General features: G+C 46.4%; 2 protein-coding genes across 3 annotated transcripts; both read right to left on the bottom strand.

The window, feature by feature from the left end:
• On the bottom strand, positions 1-5243 carry PRR13 (proline rich 13). Of its 2 annotated transcripts, none has more exons than XM_081060044.1 (4): positions 5172-5243; positions 4533-4571; positions 3807-4159; positions 1-2479 (listed from the first exon to the last, which is right to left on the bottom strand). In XM_081060044.1, the coding sequence occupies exons 2-4, from the start codon at positions 4549-4551 to the stop codon at positions 2441-2443; spliced, it is 411 nt and encodes a 136-aa protein (XP_080916170.1). In that variant the 5' UTR covers positions 4552-4571; positions 5172-5243; the 3' UTR covers positions 1-2440. The 2 variants fall into 2 exon arrangements, with proteins under 2 accessions (XP_080916170.1, XP_080916171.1); XM_081060045.1 differs by having other exon boundaries at positions 5048-5172.
• Positions 5244-6783: 1540 nt separating this feature from the next.
• AMHR2 (anti-Mullerian hormone receptor type 2) lies at positions 6784-16235 on the bottom strand. The gene is made up of 11 exons (XM_081060220.1): positions 16049-16235; positions 15563-15745; positions 15139-15330; positions 14796-14870; positions 14473-14597; positions 14089-14319; positions 12631-12745; positions 12317-12489; positions 11966-12113; positions 11657-11793; positions 6784-10762 (listed from the first exon to the last, which is right to left on the bottom strand). Exons 1-11 carry the CDS (start codon positions 16098-16100, stop codon positions 10553-10555), a joined length of 1641 nt encoding a protein of 546 aa, XP_080916346.1. The 5' UTR covers positions 16101-16235; the 3' UTR covers positions 6784-10552.
• Positions 16236-20095: the final 3860 nt, after the last annotated feature.

Below are 20095 nucleotides of genomic sequence, written 5' to 3'. Positions count from 1 at the left end.
ATACAATTCTTCATTTATACAAAATGTCTGTAATAGGCAAATTTATAGATAGAACAGTGATTACTGGTTGATTAGGGCTTGGGTGGGGTAGGAGAGAGGTAAAGAGAGGACTGAGGATTAACTGCTAATGGGTGTGCGATTTTTTTAGGGGGGACAAAAAATGTTCTAAAATTAAATAATGGTGATGGTTGTACAATGCTCTGAATATGCTAAAAATCATTGAATTGTACACTTTAAATGGGTGAATTGTATGGTATATGAACTATATCTCAATAAAGCTGTTAGCTCTAAAGTATAGGCAGACCTCAAGCACTTATTTCATATAACCTTCATATAACCTGTCCCAGGGATAAGTCATAGATGTAATACAGCCAACTAAATACACTCCTTCCCAGTTCTTCAAGCCCCACACTCAATCCCAAAGTCCTGTGGATCCCACCTCAGAAACATTTCTCAAGTCCACTCCTTATCACTCCCTCCTCCAGTCCCATCTCCCCCACTTCAGGCTTTCCCTCTGCTTTCAGGCTTCTGAACCAGAACTTGGGCTCAGGAACTCCTGAACTTTCATCTGACACTTTTTACAACTCCGTCAAACTGCTTCTTCTCCCTGGCATCCATTGGGTTAAGAGCACAGACATGAGCTACACTGCCTGACTTCAAATCCTGACTGAAGTTTTCTTCAGCTACAAAATGAGAAAAATCGTTATCTATCTCATGGAGTTGCTGTAAAGATTACACTAGTTATTAAATGTAAAGCACTCAGTGCCTGGCGCATAATAAACTCGGTGTGAGCTGCTGTTATTTACCAACTGGGAAACTCCTATCATCCTGAGGCTGATTTCCCCAGCAGCGCTGCCACTGCTTCTTTTCCTCCCCCACCGCTTGCTCCATGTCTCTATTGTGGTCCTTTTTACTGTACTATAATAACATATTCACATATCTGTCTGTTCTATTAGATCTTGCAGGTTATGAAGGGCAGGGACTGTCTTATTCATCTTTGCAGCTTCTGTACCCAGAACACAGTATTTCTTCAATAATCCATTTTCCAGGAAATCATTCTAGCCCAACTGGGATACCTATGATTCCCAAACACGCTATGGAGGTTTCTGACTCGGTACCTAAGCACATGCCCTTCCCAGATCCTCTCTGCCATCCACTTGGTAAACCTTTTTTCATTTTTTTCCACTTATACTTTTCACACTCAAGGCCCAAGAGATAGTTGAAATGTCACTTTTTCTGTGAAGTCACCTTTGACTCATCCTTTTCTTCCCAGTTATTTCTAGGTTTATATCCCTCTGGGATTTTATAGCATCTGTCTTTATTAATTAGTTCTCTTAGATGTCTTTTTCCTCTACTCAACTGGCCTTTGAGAACCTGATGTGTAGCAGTGTACATGGCCCATAATGAACCAGTGGCCCTCAATTCTAGCAGTGCATCAGAATCACCCAGTTTCTTTAAAAAATACTAATATGTAGGACCCCAGCCTTAAACAGTCTTGTTCAATAGATTTGGGGTCAAGTCCTAAATTATTCTCCAATAGCTGATGGGCAGGATTGAGAACCTCTGTAGCAGATATGAAAACTTATGCTAAAAACCTATGTTCACTCATTGAAGTAAAGACAGTGAAGATTCATTCCACTAAGCCTGAACCAGTTCTGAAGTTTCTTCCCACTTAAGAAACACAGGGAAAGTATGGTTTCCTCCTTGCTGATGCTTTGGTCCCTTATTATAAAACTGATACACTTTAAAGCATCTGTGGAAGGGCAACAAAAGCAGTAAAATGTACTGGGCCCAACCAAGGTAATGGCACAGGTGAACAGAGACCAGGCGAAACAGCTTTATTTGGACTGAAATTTGGAGAATGAGGGGAGGACCTGAGATAGCATACTCAGCTAAGGAGTGGAGATTAGATTCCAAAACAGCAGTCAGAACTCATCAACAAATGGACTCCACTTCCCATCAGGCTTAGAGTTAGTGCAATCAATAAAAGGCCTGTTGGGAAATGTATTTGCCACTAAATCACCCAAGTGTGCCACAGTTACAAAAAAGGTACAGGGTTTTTTTGTTTTTCCCATAATTAAGTTTCCACAACACCTTCCCAACCACAGGTGTTATAAAAGAAAATTTAAAAAGTCACATTTTATAGCTCTTAGACTTGTCTTCAGCATTTAGCTCAAGGTTGGTGAGCCATCTTCAAAAAATAGTTCTCCTGAAAAACTCATCAGCTAAAACTTCTATCCAAAATGACCTTTGCTAGCCCGTGGCAATTCTTTTCCCATTTTCCCTAGCCAGTTAGGGCTGAACAGCAGAGTAAGGCTCAGATTAGGGGAGGGTCGGTAGAGGGACACAAGGGCTAATTTCCCCCAGTGCAAGATGATATCTGAAGCTTGATGGGAGAGCAGAACTGGAGAGACTTGAGGGAAGGGTCCAGGCCCTGTATTCAGTCAGAGTCACTGCTGGAAGAGGAGGAGGAGGAATGCTGCAAGGGGAAAGGGGAAACGAGACAGCATCAGATCCAAATGACCTTTGATCACTCTATGGGACATTCTTTGGCGCACTACCCCTCCACCCAAGACCTAAGAAGGTCAGGAGTCTTGAACCAGACTGTCCCTTAAACAGCAAAGTCAAGGATTTCCTTCAGCAGTGAACATACAGGAATGGATTAAACCATCGTAACTCATTGTACTGCATTTGGAGCAAGTTTCCAACTTTCTTTACCAGAGACAATGCGTAGGCAAGGAATAAATTATAGGCACAAGCATAGTGTAGTGCTAGAAAACAGGTGCTACCTTATAAACCTTTATTGATTAGCTATATGGAAAGTTCCTAGTTGCTCTGAATCTAAGAAAAGTGAGTAGAAACAGCACCTACCTCTACTTTTTCCTAAGTTCCATTTGGGAGAAAGTGGGGAAGGTGGGAAAGAAGGCTGGGAGACCCCTAGTCAAGGTTCTTTACCTGCATACACCCATCAACACTGTCATTAAAAACATTTTTTAATCTCTCCAGTGTAATTTCTCCATTCAATTCTCACCTTTTCTTCTCCTCAGACTTCTACCAAAGATCCATCACCAGGAATTAGAGCCCAAAACCATAAGGCAAATAAATAGTACTAGGCAGGACAATTTAGATTAAGGGCTCCTCAGATCCGGGTTTGTTCAATCCTTGCAGAGTTGTCCTGGGAGCTACTGTTACCCGTCCTAATGAACACTCCTCTAGAATGAGGCCTTGGGACTGAGCTCATATGAAACTTAGTTTTTGTTTGAGGCTGAGAATCATTGACTCCTCTTGTCCTCCATTTCCCTACTGGGTGGTAGGACAAGAAAGTCCATGTAATTAACACATCACCCTGAAGGAGAGAAATGAAGTCCAGGAATTAGGGCCAGATTATTGTCTGTTAATTATTATGTAAAACTTTGTTTTGTCAAAGGACTGACCCTATGAATGGGCATTATGACCACCTCGGGGGGTATGTCCAACTTGCTAAAATATGCATCTGGAAGTGGGGTAAGAGGACAAAAATTCTGGGAGAGAGAAAAGCAAACAAGAATAGTTTTTGATTCTGATATCCATCCTAAGGCTCAGCCTAATCCCTCCCAGAGAGAAGGCCCAATGAGCCTAATATGTATTGCTCTTCAAGATGATCAGATTCTGCCCAATGGGAATCCTTTTCAAAGAGGAAAAACGGTCTATCAGAGCAACACAATTGCTGCCCATGTCCTCAGATTGTGAGTCCCCCTTGCCTACGCCCTGCCTGCCTAGTCTCGGTGGGGACACCCCTTCCTAGCCAGGATCCAGAGGGCACTGACCTTGCCATGCTTGTGATGTTTGTGCATCTTTTTATGAGCTTTCTTCATTTTCTTCCGCATCTTCTTGTCCATCACCATTCCTGGTCCTACCATGCCAGGAGCCAAGGGATTCACAGGAGGCATGCCTGGAGCAGGTGGTGGGTATGGTGGTGGGTAAGGACCTACTGGCTGGTATCCTGGATACCCTGGTTGTGGCAGAGGATGAGGGGGTCCGACTTGGGGGAAAGCTGGATTCCCCTGAGGAGTGGGAAAGGTGCCTGGAGGAAAGGCAGGATTGACAGGTGGTGGATGGGCAGGATTGGAACCTCCAGGGTATCCAGTGTTAGGGGGATATGGATATGGCCCTGGCTGCCCTGTTGGAAGAAGCAAAGAACAAATTTACGATTAAAACTGCCCAGAGCCTCTATCAACAACAAAAAGGTGATTCAGTTTCTCGCTCAATACTTAAAGAGAAATGGAAAGGTGAGGAAGGAGAATGGAGGGTAGGGGAGACAAACCCACACAGGAGAGAAAAAATGTCACATGCCCTTGCACGCCCCCTTGTCTCTCAGGCTGGGGAGAGACAGTGAACTCTAAGGAAAGAGGAGAGTATTGGTCATCTATGGTCTAAGACTTGGCTTTTGAGGGTGGGGACAGAGAAAGGTGAAGGAAAAGCACAGAAACTTCCTGTTGTGGGGCCCATTTGAAAAGGGGTTGGGTGGGAGAAGAGTGCACCCAAACACCTACCAGCATTGGGATTCCACATGGTCAGGTGTTTTCTCCAGCCTGAGGAGAAAGAAATGAAGGCAAAAAGCTGACGGCCCAGAGGTGAGACGGGGATTTAGTGACCAAGCCCCACCCCAAGGCCTCCTGCCCTACAATAGGCTCTGAGAACTACATGACCTCCACATAAATGTTTCTTTCCACTCGTTCCTTCGCCCTCAATACTTATTCCTAGTTCCCTAAACACAGGAATGCAGCTCCCAGGGCCGCTCCACCTGCCACTATGTCTGGCCGCAGCTGGAGGAGTCTTAACCCCTCGGGAGAGGGGCAGAGTCAGCGCATCTCTGTCCCGGTCACTCATCTCCCTTTCCGTGACTGAGTACGTGACTTTAACCAGCCACAGGGTAAGGAAGGATTTTAAACAACTTTACCGCTCCTCGGGGAGGAAGACAGGACCCCCACCCTAGGCTAACAGAAGGACCGACCCTCTTCGAGCTGAACCCAAGAAGGTGGCTCAGGAAAGATCCTCAAATGCTTACATATAGAGACACGCCCCCTTGCACATTAAAAAGGGTATATAGAGATCCTGGCTCCAGCTGCGAAGGGACCCCTGACCCAGGAACGGGGAAAGGAGGAAATTGGGGGACCCAGATGCCCCATCACCTTTACACCACCGCCCGGGTTCGACTCGTCCTTCCCAGTCTCCGCTCTCACTTCCTGGTCACCCCCACCTACGGCTTCAGCACCCGGTCTGCTACCGCCTAATTGGTGAGTATGTGTGGTCATTCGGCGTTCTGATTGGAGGACATGCTCGTCAATTACTCTAGTCCCTACTACAGGAGGGGTGGATCCGCACCCTTTAGGGCGAGGCGAGCGCGGAGGAGCTGGCTGGCCGGAAATACCTGGGGGCGGGACTACGGGAGAGGCTGGCAGAGGGCGGAATCTGTTTCTGAGCAGAGTCCGGCGGAAAGGAAAGTCAGCCTCTGAGCTTGTCCAGTGGGTGCAACACCTTGTAATGTGAGCACAATACACCGTGATAAGTGTTGTAACACAGATATACACAGTGTGCTTAGGGAAGATCGGGGAGCTGCAGTGTCAGCTCTAAGCCTCAATATTGCCACCTCCCTCCTAGCCCCCGAGGGAAGTGAAGAAACATTCTTGGGGGAAATACAGACATTTCTTAAATCTCCCAGGATGCCCTATCTCAAGTGCATAAACCAGAAACCACCCCAGGCAAAGAGAAGTACCCTCCGCGAGGCGAAATCAGGAAGGTGGCTCAGGAAAGATCCTCTAATATTTACATATGTAAACACCCACTTGCCCATTAAAAAGGGCAAATGGAAATCTTGGCTCCCAGAGGTCGAATTGCATAAACCAGAAACCAAGGAGGTCATCCTTGATGGCTCTCTCCTTCGCCTCTGTGGCCCCCATTCCAATACCGATGTGGAATCCCTGTACTTCTCTCCCTGCTCCCAACCTACCATGAGCTGTCAACTGGATTGCTGCAATGTTTTTTTTTTTTTTAAATAACAAGCTTGACTTAATAAACATATATCGAACCATGCACCCAAAACTTATACTTAGAACATTTTATAAAAAGTGGTCTCAATATAATTCAAATTTTAAAGAATTGTATAATACATACCATATTCTCTGACCACAATCTAAAATATAAATACAAACATACATCTGGAAATTAAAACAAACAAACAAACAGCCTTCCAAATAACTCTGGGTCAAAGAATAAACCATGATTAAAGTTAAATACTTTGAACTAAGCCATAATGAAAATAGTACATCCCAAATTTATGGGATAAAAAAAATATTTAAAAAAATAAATTTTATACTGAGTTTGTCATCTTGAACTAAGACTTTGTTAGATTTATTAAACATTTTTATTTTGAAATATTTTTAGACTCACAAGAAGTTGCAAAAATAGTAGAAGTTCTCAAGGGGAAGATCCCTTAATGTAACCCTCCTAAACGTGACCAAAATATTAAAAGTTTCCAAATTATTTTTTTTTTAATAGTAAATCCCCGTGTACACTTTACTTAGCTCCCCTCACTGATATATAACCATAGTACATTTTGGTATGTTTTTATCAGGTTTGTGCTAAATATTTGAGATGAATTGTAACATTTCCTATTTTTTTAAGTTCTATGGCAATTTATATCTACATTATTTCTTTCTTGGAAGATTTTGAATTTGAAATTATTGATGAGGGCATGATGTCTTTTAGAAGTTAAGTATTTCAAACTATTTCTTTTTTAAAACAGCTTTATTGAGATATAGTTCATATACCATACAATTCACCCATTTAAAGTGTACAATTCAATGATTTTTAGCATATTCAGAGCATTGTACAACCATCACCATTATTTAATTTTAAAACATTTTTTGTCTCCCCTAAAAAAAATCCCACACCCATTAGCAGTCAATCCTCAGTGCTCTCTTTACCTCTCTCCTACCCCACCCAAGCCCTAATCAACCAGTAATCACCGTTCTGTCTATAAATTTGCCTATTACAGACATTTTGTATGAATGAAAAATTGTATAATATGTGGCCTTTTGTGACTTTCACTTAGCGTAATATTTTCAAGTTTCATCCATTTTGTAGCATGTATCAGTGCTTCATTCCTTTTTATGAAGGAAGTAATATGCCACTGAACAGATTTACCACATGTTGTTTACCCGGTCATCAGTTGATGGACTTTTAACTTGTTTTCACTTTTTTGCCTATTATGAATATTGCACTATGAACATTCATGTACACGTTTTTGTGTGACCATATGTTTTCAGTTCTGTTGGGTATATACATATGAGAGGAATTGCTGGATCATATGGTAACTCTAAATTTTTGAGGAACTGCCAGACTATTTTCCAAAATAGCCACACCGTTTTACATTGCCACCAGCAATGTATAAGCATTTAAATTTCTCCACATCTGCACCAACACTTGTTATTGTCTGTCTTTATTAGTACAGTGTAGCCATTCTAGTGGGTGTAAAATGGCGTCTCATCGTAGCATCCCTATCAGCATCCACTCTGGCCCTCTTCCAATTCATTCTCCACATTGCAACCTGGGAAATTTTTTTCCAAAGCCAAATCTGATGTCACCCTACTGCTTAAAATTCTTCGGTGGTTTTGCATTATCCTTAAGACAAAGATCAAAACTACTTTTATGTATATGTATTAATTTTTGTTGGACAACATGAATTGAAAACCAAAGAGGATAAAGAGGTATAAAGTGAAAAATCTCCCCCCGACTCTTGCTCTTCATCTACTCAGCCTCCTCTAACCTACATAACCTGTTATGCAGAAGAAAGTAGTTTCTTCTATATACCTACAGTTTTTTCATTATGATCAAGCAAATACTAATATATGCCCCCCCTTTAAATATAAAAATAGCAAATCATGCAGAGTTTAATTTTCAGTTCCCCCCTCACTTAACATGTCTTGGAGATGTTTCCATATCAGTACGTAGATATTGTCCTCAGTCATTTTCACAACTGTATTTTATTCTTCTGTATCATGTACCATGGTCAATCAATAGTCAGATTATTTTCAATCGTCTGCTATTAAAAATTATGTTGCAATAAATAATCTTGTGGGTATGACATTTTACATATTTTTACTTTTTCTACTGGTCATAGTCATTGTTTTTTTTAATAAGTTTTATTTTTTTTTAGAACTGTTATAGATTTACAGAAAAATTGAGGTGATACTTTTCATGTTCCCCACACCCAGTTTCCATTATAAACATCGTAACATTAATAGCATGTTTGTTACCTAATGAACCAACATTTATTCATGATTATTAACTAAACTCCATACTTTATTCAGATTATTTTAGTTTTTACCCAACGTCCTTCTTCTATTCCAGGATCTTATCCAGGCTATCATGTTCCATTTTGTCGTCATCATCATGTTTCCTTAGGTTCCTCTTGGTTGTGACAGTTTCTCAGACAGTTTTTGGTGATCTTGACAGTTGTGAGGAGGACTGGATGGGTATTTTGTAAAATGTGCCTCTCCTGGGATTTGTTTGTTTTTCTTGTGATTATAGGTATTTTTGATTTAACATAACACTAGGCTTGTAGCATAGGTTTGTACGCATACATTATTTTCATGTGACATTATCCATTCCTAAAAATTTATGACATTTTCATAAACATCGTTTTTAATGATGAAAACCCCTGCTCTGTTACTTAAGATCTAGGTGGGCTTGGACACATTCCTGAACTTCGCTGAGCCCTTGGTTTCCTCCTTTACAATGGTGTTCAAAAGATTGTCATGAAACAGTAGACTTGAGCAGAGGCAAAACACAATGCAAAGTTACATTTAAAGATTATTCAGAGTGGTATTTAACCTAGATTGGGGGAACATAGGCAGCCCAGAGACAATGGCAGTAGTTTAGGCCCCCAGATCCAGGAAGAAGGAAAGGGAGGATGGTGCTCAGAGACAGGTCCTGCCGCTGCAACCTCCGTGGGGCCTGAGAACTAACTGGATATGGACAAGACGAACTAGGGCCACTGGAGTGGACGAGAACACCTTTGCTGGGATCCTCTAAGACCAAGAGAAATTTGGTCTCCTTCAGGGTCAGGAAAGAGGGCGATGGCAGACCTGTTGGTGAGGGGGGAGGCAGGAGCTTGGATTTGAATGTGTTTAGTTTCAGGTGATGGCTGCCTATTCAAGTGATGGTGTCTTGCAGAGAATTAGAGATGTGAGTCTGAAGAAAGCCCTGTAAAGTCTCAGGGCTGGAGAGTGGATGGGCTCTCCAGAGGCTAATCCTGGAACTCTAGAACAACTAAGCTAGAAAGGGTCTAGAGATCATCTCAACTACTCCCATTTACAAAGTATTCCCTAAGGCCATACTTAGGGGATAAGATCGGTACAAGATCTGTCACTTTCTTTTTCATCCTGAATTGACCCTACAAGCAGGGTAAATGTTTTTATCCACACTTTACACACGATAAAAATTAAGATTCCAAAGGTTGAGTAACTTGCCCCTTCGCATAGAGCTAGTTGGTCACTGAGCAGGAAGCAAACCTGTTGTCATGAAGTCAAAACTCCCCCATGGTTCTTCTGCAGAGACCAGAAGGCCTCCGACTCCTATTTGGCAAATGAGGAACATGAGCCCCAGAAAGAGGAAGAAACTGGCCCAAGAGCACTCAGGTAGTTAGAAACTGAGTTAGGGCTATAAACCTAAACCGGGCACCTGTAATTGGACTGACCCTGAGGGGCAACCAGTGTTAAAGGGACTTGGGGCAGGAAAGAAAAGCCAATAGAGAAAACACACAAAAAGAAATGAAGGAAGAACTTCTCTGCAGGGCTCACAAGGCCTTGCCTATAGTTCTCCACGTCACCTCTTCTCTCCCCACCACACCTCCCACACTTTTACTCCCCAGGCTACTTACAGTTTCTTTCTGTACCTCATGATAGCACACTTCACTGGGCCAGGAATGCCCTACTGTCCCCAACACTCCTGGAAAACTCCTGCTCGATCAAGCCCCAGCTTATACATCCTGTGCTGTGTGAGGCCTTCCCATTCACGCCTCAGGAGAGGATACTCCCTCCAAGGACACAGTACAGGACCCCAACAAAGTGAACTGTGGGTCTCTGAGCACCTTCAGAGCAGCAATTCATCGTTTCCATCCTTCTTTTGCCAGTGCCTTGCATGAGATCCCACAAAATAAAGGCTTGTGAAGGAGAAGGAAGAGAGGCAGAGCCCAGGATCACAGGAAGGGAGGAAGACCGGAAAACGTGGAGTCAGGAAAGCTGGCTTTATCTCTTCCTGTGCACACCTCCCGTCAGTCACTGGTCAGAACTGCAGTGGATGGGATACCCACAGAAGCATCCAGGCATTTGGCGAGTAGGAAAGCAGTGGTGAGGCAGAACACACAGACATATGGTCAGCATAGTTATGTTTGCACGTACATAGATTACACATAAACTGCATATTTACACCTGAGAAATGGGGCCCACAGGTTGAGAATTCCTGGAACAAGGGCCTTGCTGAATGTGAAATGCAGGCTCTCGGCTGAAGCCTACGAGGAAGAGTGGTAATGGGGAGGCGTTGAGAGACAGTCTTCTGGGCAGAGAGGTGGGCAGCTCTGTGAACAGCCCTCAGGGAAGGCGTGGGCCTCCTGAGGATGTGCCAGGGAAGCCAGGCGCTGCTGTACACACTCGGCTGTGAGCCGCGCTTCGGGATCTGCATCCCAGCAGTCCTCTAGGAGCTCTCTCAGGCCAGCAGGGTCCTGGGAAGAATGACCAGCAGGCAAGCTTCACTCCAGGATCCTGAGTAGCCCCAAGTGGCCCCCAAGATTACAAGGTGTCTACCAGTCCCGTTTTGGACACTCTTCTGATCCTTCTTGGAGCAAGACTCCTCTCCCCCCTCACTGAAATCCAGCCCTCGGGATCTTGCTCCCTGAACAGGTTCTCTGGGTGCCTTCCAAAAGGTCCACCTTTTCCTCTGAGGAGTTCATTCCAGTTAATGGCTTAACATGTCGATGGGAAATTGTTCTCCTTCCTTCCAGGCAAACAAGGCCTTCTGCAAATAATGTCTGGGCCACTGTTATCTAACCCAGCAGACACTTGTGCAGTGAAAACTTCAGACCAGGTAGTAGGAGAAGGGGCTTCCTGTTAGGAAACTATTTGTACAGACCTCTGAAATTTCACTTTTAGGCCACCGCTTTAACCCGTTATACCTAGAACTGGATGTTATTGAGTCATGGCAGAAACACAAATGCGTAGGACAGAACAAGGAATTATTGGATTGAATGGTGTGCTCCAGTGTACTAGGAGAGGAGCCATCTTGGGGGCAAAGCTCAGGGCAGAAATAAAGCCAAGGAGGGCTTCCTAGAGCAGGGGACTGAGGAATAGAGCTAACTGATGGTGGAGAGAGAGAAGAGAGACAGACTGGGCAAGACTGAGCAGCAGGAAGGTGTGAGGGTCAGGAATGGGCTGTGTGAGACTTACGGTGGAAGAGGATGAGCTGAGGTACCGAGAGTTTGCTCAGCTCAGCGGCACATGAGCAGGGAGTGGTGGGAGATGAGGACATAGGAGTAGAGGGACTTGTCCTGGCAGATAAGACCTGGAAGCCCATGCCCAGTCTCTCCAGGTCCCCAGCCCACCAGCCTGTGGCCTCTTACTGTGGCGAAGCAACGCCAAGTGGGTGGGATGTATGGGCGCCTTCTCTCCTCCACGGCCAAGGTCCACAGCTCACAGGTGGTGGGAGCGCTTCCCAGTTCTGCCTCATAGGCCAGTTGGAAGGGTGGTGGTCTGCTGTCTGGGAAAAGCACATGGGGCTAGGTGTCAGCTAGCACTAAGGGTGCCTTCCTTGTGGAAAGACCAAGGCAGAGAAGAGCAGAGCTGCCTGAGTCAGGAGGTAGGTGGGTCTGAAATGGATGGGTGAGGCATTGGGGAAGAAGGAGCATGCGGACTGTCGCACCCATCCTTACCAGGTCGCAAATCTGAGCAGCGGCTCAGGATTTCCCACAAGAGCAGAGCTAGAGAATAAACGTCGGCTCGCCGGAGGGCCGTGCCCCAGTCCTGCAGGTCCAGAGTCTTGTCCAAGAGCTCTGGCGCCATGTACCTCTGGGTGCCAGCCTGAAGAGCGAGGCATGAAGGGCCAAGAATCATCTCCTTGGCAAGTCTCACTGTAACACTGGTCCATGCATCATCCCCCAACTACAGACTCAGCAATGTCCCAAACACTGTAGGCATTGCTGCACTGTTGCTACAGCAACGGGTGCTACAGCATCAGCACCAGCACGATCCTCCTGCGCCTCATCCTTATCCAGAGTACTTACCTCCATGATGGCAGCGGGGCCTTGGGGTTGAGTGGGGGCCCAGGCAGGGGGCTGAGTGAGGCCAGGGAGCACCAAGGCAAGGCCCAGGTCTCCAATGGCACATGACCCATCCTCCCGAATGAGCACATTTTGGCTGCTCAGATCTCGGTGGGCTATACCTGGTTTATATTGGCCTGTGGGAGAAGCCAAGGTTAAGGGGCATGGATCTTCTTCCTTTCTCTTTTGACCCAATCCTTCCCTTCCAAGCTAAGGGAGAATCAGAAATAGCAGTGTGGCTCTGGACTCCCACGGCTTCCTGATCACAGCTCACCCACCATCCTGCCAGCGCTCCTCATGGAGAAACGCCAGGCCCTGCGCCAGGGACAGTGCCATCCTCAGGGAACATCCCCAATCACTGGTGTGCTGGGTCAAGTAGTGGCACAGGGAGCCCTGGTGAGAAGTAGAGAGAACAGGGGAACACGCAAAACTGGAGGTGGCTGATCCACCCCAGGGATGCCGAGATCAACTGCATCTCCCAGCAGACTGACACACGGACACATCCAGGCCAAGACAGCAGGCAGTAGAGGATGAGAACGGGCATCAGTCATATTGACAGGAAACAGTAACTCTAGCTCAAGTGTCCTGAGCACTTACTGGGGGCCGGGCCTCTTGTAATCCTCACAACCACCCTAGGAGTTATGTACTCCTGTCACTCCCATTTTACAGGTGAGGAGCTTGAGAGAGAGATAAGTAAGCTTGCCGGAAGTCACTTGGGGAGAGAGAAGTGGAGCTTGAACCGAAGCGGTCCGATGCTGGTGTCACTCACTATTAAGCACCTTATACTGCCTCGGAGGACTTGGGACAAAGACAGAAACAGAAGAGGCAGGCGAGCTAGGCTGGGGCACCTCTCATGAACCACCTGGCCTGAGGTGTTAGGCCTGCAGGGTAGAGCTGACCAACCTTTGGGTAGGAGAGTGGTAGGTGGGGAGCAAGTAGGAATTGGAGGGAAAGGAGCAACAGAGTCCCTCATTTGACGAACACTGAGCACCTTCAGTGTGCCAGGCAAGTTAAACAAACAAACAAAACCACAGAAGCAGTGATGTTCGAGCTGAGCATTGAGACATTTTTGAGCTGATCAAAGAGGGGACTTTCCAGAATTCAATATAAGGAAGGTGGAGCTATAGGTGCTTATAAGTCCCAAGTCCTCGGTCGGTCCACAGCGTGGGGTGTGGCTTGGCCCCTGCCTCCCTCTACTTCATCCTGATTGCTCACGGTCCTCCCCTCAAGTCACATGTCCTCCCTCTTCTCTGTAGTACCATGGTGCTCTTTTGACACCTCACACACTGGACAGTTTACACTCATTTTTGTGTTTACTTGACACTTCTTTCTCCCCCACTACTCCATAAAATCTGTAAAGGCAGGGAGGGCCTGGGTGTGTTTTCTCTAGCACTCAGCACAGTGCCTTGACACACAATTCGTAAATATTTGTTGAATGAATATGTGAATGAGTTTGGAGGGCTATGTCTGGAGGTGTTTCTTTCACAATGATTTTATTTAAGGTATGGAATATGAATTGTTTTGATTTCTCCTTTTCTTTATCTATTTTATGAGTTAAAAAATATCAGCCCGTGTAATAAAACAGAAAAAACAATGCAAATCAGTTTTACTGTTTTAGAGAAGAGGAAATCTAAAGCGGAAGAACAAGCATGGTCAGGGCACAGTGGCCATGCAGTCCCCACCCATCTGCATTCACACACAGGCAAACCCACATGTAGGCATTCCTTGATCCTCACCTTGGGGTGCAGTTCCAACACCAGCAGGGGCCCGGAGGGCAGGGGGCCAGGGCCTCCCCTGCTGGCAGTGATAAAGCGGACAACATGGTCATGCCGCAGGCCTGGCAGCTCATACAATGCTCTCTCAGCTCGGAACTGGGCCACAGCCCTCAGGGGGAAGGCCTTGATGGCTACCAGCTTGCCTTGCAGCTGCCCAGCCCACACAATGGCGTGACCTCCTTCCCGGATGACCTGGGGGGGACACGGGGCCGGCTATGACCTGGGGGAGACACGGGGCTGGGTGCCGGGGCTGGGTGCCGGCCGCAGCCGGTACCAGGGCCAGGCTTCCTCCCCAGCACACCCTCTGGGAGGGACTAGTGGGCCCTTGCCTCCCTCCCTGGGCACCTGGGAGAAGCACAGCTCAGGCAGCTCAGGCAGCTCTGCACTCCAATCCCTGTCGGAGTCTGGCTCTGGCTCTGGCTCTGGCTCTGGCCCACCTTGCACTCTGCAGGCCTTTCGCTGCAGCAGTGCTGGGTAGAGAAGAGCCTTAGGGTCAGGACGCACAGGACAGAGACTGGGAAGGGGACTTTGTGGGAGGTAACAGGGGTCAGGCTGTAGAGATCTCAGAGCTGGGGGTCAGGGTAGTCTGGAAAGAGGCCAGAGCTTCGGGGCTGTGGCTTCGGGGCTGTGGCTTCAGGTCACAAGGGAGGGATGAGGCAGATTAGTACCTAAAATGATGCTGCCCAGCAGCAGCAGGAGGAGGAACAGGCCCAGCAGCACCACCGCCATCCAGATGGACTCGCCTGGGCGTTAAGACAAGAATGTAGGCTGGATGCGGCCTGCCCCAAATCCACTCTCTGCTCCTCTCCCCCTCCTCAGAGATCTTGCTTCTGGACCCACCCCCACCCTGGTCACAAGCCCCCTTATCTACCAGTCACCAGGGCAACCAACTTCTCAAGGCCAGGAGGAGGGAAGCTTGGACGGGGGTAGGGTGAGAACTGGCCCTAATTCTATCTCTCATCCTAACCTGGTCCCCAGCCCCCATCCAACTTCAGCACCCCTGGGGGCTACCTGGGATAGCCTGGGGACCCTGGGAGCCAGGAGTCCCAGAGCTCCCCAGAGGAGGCAGTTGGCTGTAGTTGGCATTGCAGAAGTCAGTGCCACAGGAGCAGGTGAAGAGAGTGGAGCTGGGGCTGGGCTGGGCTCGGGGACTCGGGTCACAGTGGGGGGACTCACAGCCTGGCTCATCACTGTCTCGGCATCCTGATAGGGTAGGATTAGAAGAGAGAGAGACAGAGACAGAGAGCGTGCACACATAGTGGGGTCTGAGAACAGAGAGGATAAATCCCTTCTCAGAGGCATCCCTTCTTTCAGGTGGGCTTTTCTTTCCCTCCACACATCCCATTTCTCCTCCTCTCCCTCAGCTGCCACCCCCACCCCAGGATGGACCTATCTCCCACCCGAGCTATCACCTGCCGTGTGCTTTGACATTCACCTTGCATCTCCACCTGTGCCTGGTCTTGGGTCAGGTTCCAGATCCCAAAGCAGCAGCGGCTGTAGAGGCAGCGGATAACCCTGGGGGGCCCTGGGCCTGCATCTAGCAGCCTCCCCAGTGTCTTTGTGCTTCCTCGCACTCGGGGGGCCTCAAAGAACACACAGGTCCGTCTGCTTGGGGGTGCTGTGGCCCAGGGTGGGGAGAGGGGAGGATTCAACACAGGAGTGAATACAGGGGCAAAAACAGCAGGCAAAAGGAGAGATAAAACATGTTTCATATTCCGGGCCCAGCACGGTAAAGCCATGGGAGGAAACAGGGCCATCAGAGTCCTGGAACCTGACCCCCAGCAGGGGGACACATGGCTCTACCCTTCACCCTTACATACCAACCCTACTCACCACTCTTCCAAAGGGGTGGCTGCTGCTTCAAGTGCCTCTTTCCCTCAGTGGTGAGTGGAAAGACCCTGCCCCTCCTATAGACACTTACCTTGCACAGCTGCAGGAAGCAGCGCCCCAAGCCCCAGAACACCCAGCATCATTTTGAAGGAGGCAGCAGCAGGAGGGGAGCAGGAGCCAGCACAGCTGCCCCTGGCCAGAGCTTCCTTCACATACAGGGCATTGTGGGGCTTCTGATCCCTCAGTCCCCAACTCCGCCCCCCCTCCCTCTTCCCAGTCTCTGTGGGGGAGACGGCTGCTGTGGGGGAGAGGATGGTTGTGGGGAAAAGCAAGGAGAGAGAGGAGGAGCAGAGAACCAATCTCATATCCTCCTCTAGTCAGCCACCTCCTCTTTTCTCTACAAAGTGGGAGGCGGGCGCCTTGGAGGCCCAGCTAAGAACCCAGTGATGCCTAACTGACCCGGGAATCAAGTCCTGGATCCTGCCAGCCAGGAAACCAAAGTGAGGTCAGGTGCTCGGAGCCATTCATCTGTGCCCAAGATCCCTTCTAACCCTTGTTTTCAGGGCTCAGATCCACAGTTCCGTGGGGAGAGAGGCTTCACAGCCCATACTAGCTAGAGTTGACCTCATTTTCCAAACTCAAGAATTAGAGAGCAGTTATATAAAATTTCTCAGAGTTAAAAAAAAAAACCACCACACATTGAAAATGGTATAATGGTAAGTTTTATGTTACCAAATTTTAAAAAATCACTTTGAGTCACATACTGAACAAATTACCATTGTTGAGAACAAACTTTTATTGAGCACCTATGTGCTAGGGCACAGCTAGGGCTACGCGTTGTACAATCACCTCATCTAATTCTCCTATTGAATTACTTATTATCTTCACTTTATCAGTAAGAAAGCTGAGCTTCCGTAACTAGCCCAAGGTGATTGGAACCTAGGTTAAATCACCTAACCTAACCTGGAGTTAGGTTAAGTCTATCTCCAAAGCCCAGACCCTGTTCTTTGCATGACGCCATGATGCCTGAAAACACATACAAAACTCAGCAATAAAAAAATATTTCCATTTAATACAGTATTTGAATATTTGAATTTGGATTGAGAAAAGATGCACCATTACCTGCCAGCAGGCCATTAAGTAGAAAGGGAAGGTGCAGTTCAAACTATCACCACTAGAGGTCAGCAGACGTAGAAGAAACTCGAGTGCAGAGAGGGGGCCTTTTCTGATGGATGACTAATGTCCGCACTAGCACACCTATTAAGCTGCAGGGACTGTAGAATGTGAAGGGAGGCAGAGCGTACAGAGGGAATGTCAGCAGGGCGATGGAGGGAGAGGCGATAGAGTCAGGAGTCCCAATTCCACCAGACTTAGAAAACTACAGTAATAGATCATTTCCACACCTGTGAGCAGCTGGCTCCCATGAGAATGAGAGTCAGAGGGGACACGTTTCCTGTTTTCCTAGCCTCTGTCACCCTTGGGGCTACCTAGAAACCCTTTCTGGGAATGGTCTAGCTTTGACAAGGGATGATGGTCTGAGTATTAATTCTTTGATTCTGGAGCCTTTCTCCTGGGGAGCCTGAATGAGAGTAAACTCCAGCAGTTGCGAAGCCAAAGCTGTAGGAATGATGAGGGCTAGAGGCAGATGGACAGCTGCCCATCCCTCCGTGGGTCCTTTTGGGAGTCTGCAGGACCCGGCCAGTAAGATGACTGGAATGTACTTAGTTACAGCTATCTTCCTTCACCAGCTCCCAGATCAGATATGGGGTAGGAGTGGGGGATAGGGGGAGTACTTGAAGGTCAAATAACTTCTTGTGTCTGGAGTGTCTCAAGAGACTATCTCCTCCAGAGGAGAGCAAGGTAAGGATCAGGCAGGAAACAGAGGGTCCTCACCCAAAGGCTTGGATAACCACTCCTCTCAAAGATAGAAACGTTCCAGCCAGGTTTATGGAAAGGATACCAGCTCTGGGCATTCAGTTTAGAGCTGAGATGGTGATGAAAGGGGTAAAAATCTGGGAGCTGAGAGATTAGATAGGTCCTAAGAAAGGACCTGAGCATAGGAAATAAAGGCTTCCTGGATTCCACATACACAATGATCATCAGAATCCTGACTAAAAGTCTGTAGTAGCTCAATAATTGATCTTTGACTACAAGGCTAAAGTTAGTTATTTATTCATTCAACTCAGAAAATATCTATTAGGTCCCAGCCTTAAAAAGGCATTTCATTAGGTTCTGAGCCTGTAAAGATACGAGATTCCTGCCCTCCAGGAACTCAGTCTAGAAAGGCAGGAAGATAAATCAACAAGCAACCAGAAAATCATTTATCAGACCAGAGGTATGAACAAGCAGCTACACATGTAGAAAGATCAAATAAGCTAATTCAGTCCAGGGCATAAAGGACAAGGGAAGAAAGGTGCCCAGAGGGTTTCAAAGAGAAACGGACCTTTAAATTGTCTCAAAGGTAAACATACTAAAAACAAGTAAAAGGAGGGTGTTATAGGCAAAAAGAACAGCAAAAATACACACAGACATATGAAGCAGAAAATCAGAAATAGACTGAGAGCAGATTGGAAAGGTTTTCAATTCTGTATCAAGGAGCTTAGACTTTTCCTAAAAGGAAAGGATTTTAGGCAGTGGTCTGGTGACAACGTGGAAGATGGATGACCGGGACTCAGGGAGACTAGAAGCAAGATCAGTTACAAGACCTAAGCAGTCGCCAAGGTGAGTACTAGGGCAGTAGAAATTTAAAAGAAAAAAATTGAGATATTGTATTGGTAATGTTAACAGGACTGGTAATCAAATGAATGTTGGGAGATGAAAGGGAGAATTAAAAGATGATTCTTCAAAAATAAATGCTCAAAGGGTAGTAATACTATTGAGTGAGACGAGGAACACAGGGTTATTTCCCTTTCTTACATGTTGAGCTTATCTGTGGGACATCCACATGAAAACGTCCAGTACACAGGCTGCCAGAATGGGAGAAAAGGTAGGGCTTAAGATTTGCGAGTCACTAACGTGTTTAAAAACTGCAGAGTAGATGCGACTTGTTTAAGGGGGTGAAAGGTAGAGTAAGGACAGGACACAAGAGAGGGAAACATCAACATTTAAGGGACAGAGGAAGAATGGCTATGAAGGAGACTAAAAAGAATAGTCAGAAAGGTTGAAGGAAAACCAGGAGAGTATCCGTTTCCACTCCATGGGAAGAAAGCTCAAGGTGCATGTTATTGCAGAGAGGTCTGAGGCAAAGGACTGAAAGACTACTGTAGCTGGCAACCAGCTGCCCAATGTTTATAAGAAACAATTTGGGAAAGGATGGGTGCTGAACAAAGTGGCCTGAGGGTGAATAAAAGAGGAAAATTGAGGGTAAATTATTTTCACTAACTTTGGAAGTGGAAAGAACTAAGTCAGTAGCTTAAAGAGGAAGCAGAGATTTTCAAAATGGAGAGAAAGAATTTTAACATGCTGATAGGCTGACAAAAGAGAACCCAGGCCGACTAAAGATAAAACGAGGAAATACCGTCAAAACAAAGAACAAAACGTCAAAGAAAATGAGCACAAGTGGCAGGGTTGGATTTGCAAAGGAAAAGAAGTATTTTCTTCTAAGAAATTGGTGAATACATAGATGTTTGTAAGAATAGGACAAGGAAATTTGAGGAAATTCATGCTTCCCTTTTCTCCATGAAATAGAAAGCAAATCTGCTGAAAAATTGGGTCAGGATTGGGAAACTTGTAATTAATGATATCTGTCTCTATCGCCAGATTGTTAAGTACTTGGTGGCAGGACCTGTCTTATTTCATTTTTCATCCTCCACCTAGCTTAGTATCCAGCACACAGTACGGGCTCAACGACTGCTGAATGAATAGATGGCACCACTATTAAATGCCCATTCAAGGCTGCAAAACCAACCCCCCCCCCAAAAAAAAAAAATCCAAAGCCCCCCAGTGAAGTCAAATGTTAAAATGCTATATTGCAGCTGGCTATGTAAGGAAATCAAATGGCTGAATTTACCCAAGGGTGAGTCATTGACAAAGCAGACACCAGGAATCAGATGAGCAAAATAATCAAGAATGTTGGTAACCACGGTATAAACAATTAATCAAGGATTTTTAGGTAGGAAGGGAAGTGAAGCTGTAGGGA

Source organism: Rhinolophus hipposideros (assembly GCF_964194185.1).
Source record: "Rhinolophus hipposideros genome assembly, chromosome: 9".
Classification (NCBI taxonomy): Eukaryota; Metazoa; Chordata; class Mammalia; order Chiroptera; family Rhinolophidae; genus Rhinolophus; species Rhinolophus hipposideros.
Note: the sequence above shows the minus strand (reverse complement) of the source record. Positions and strands in the feature narration are given on the sequence as shown.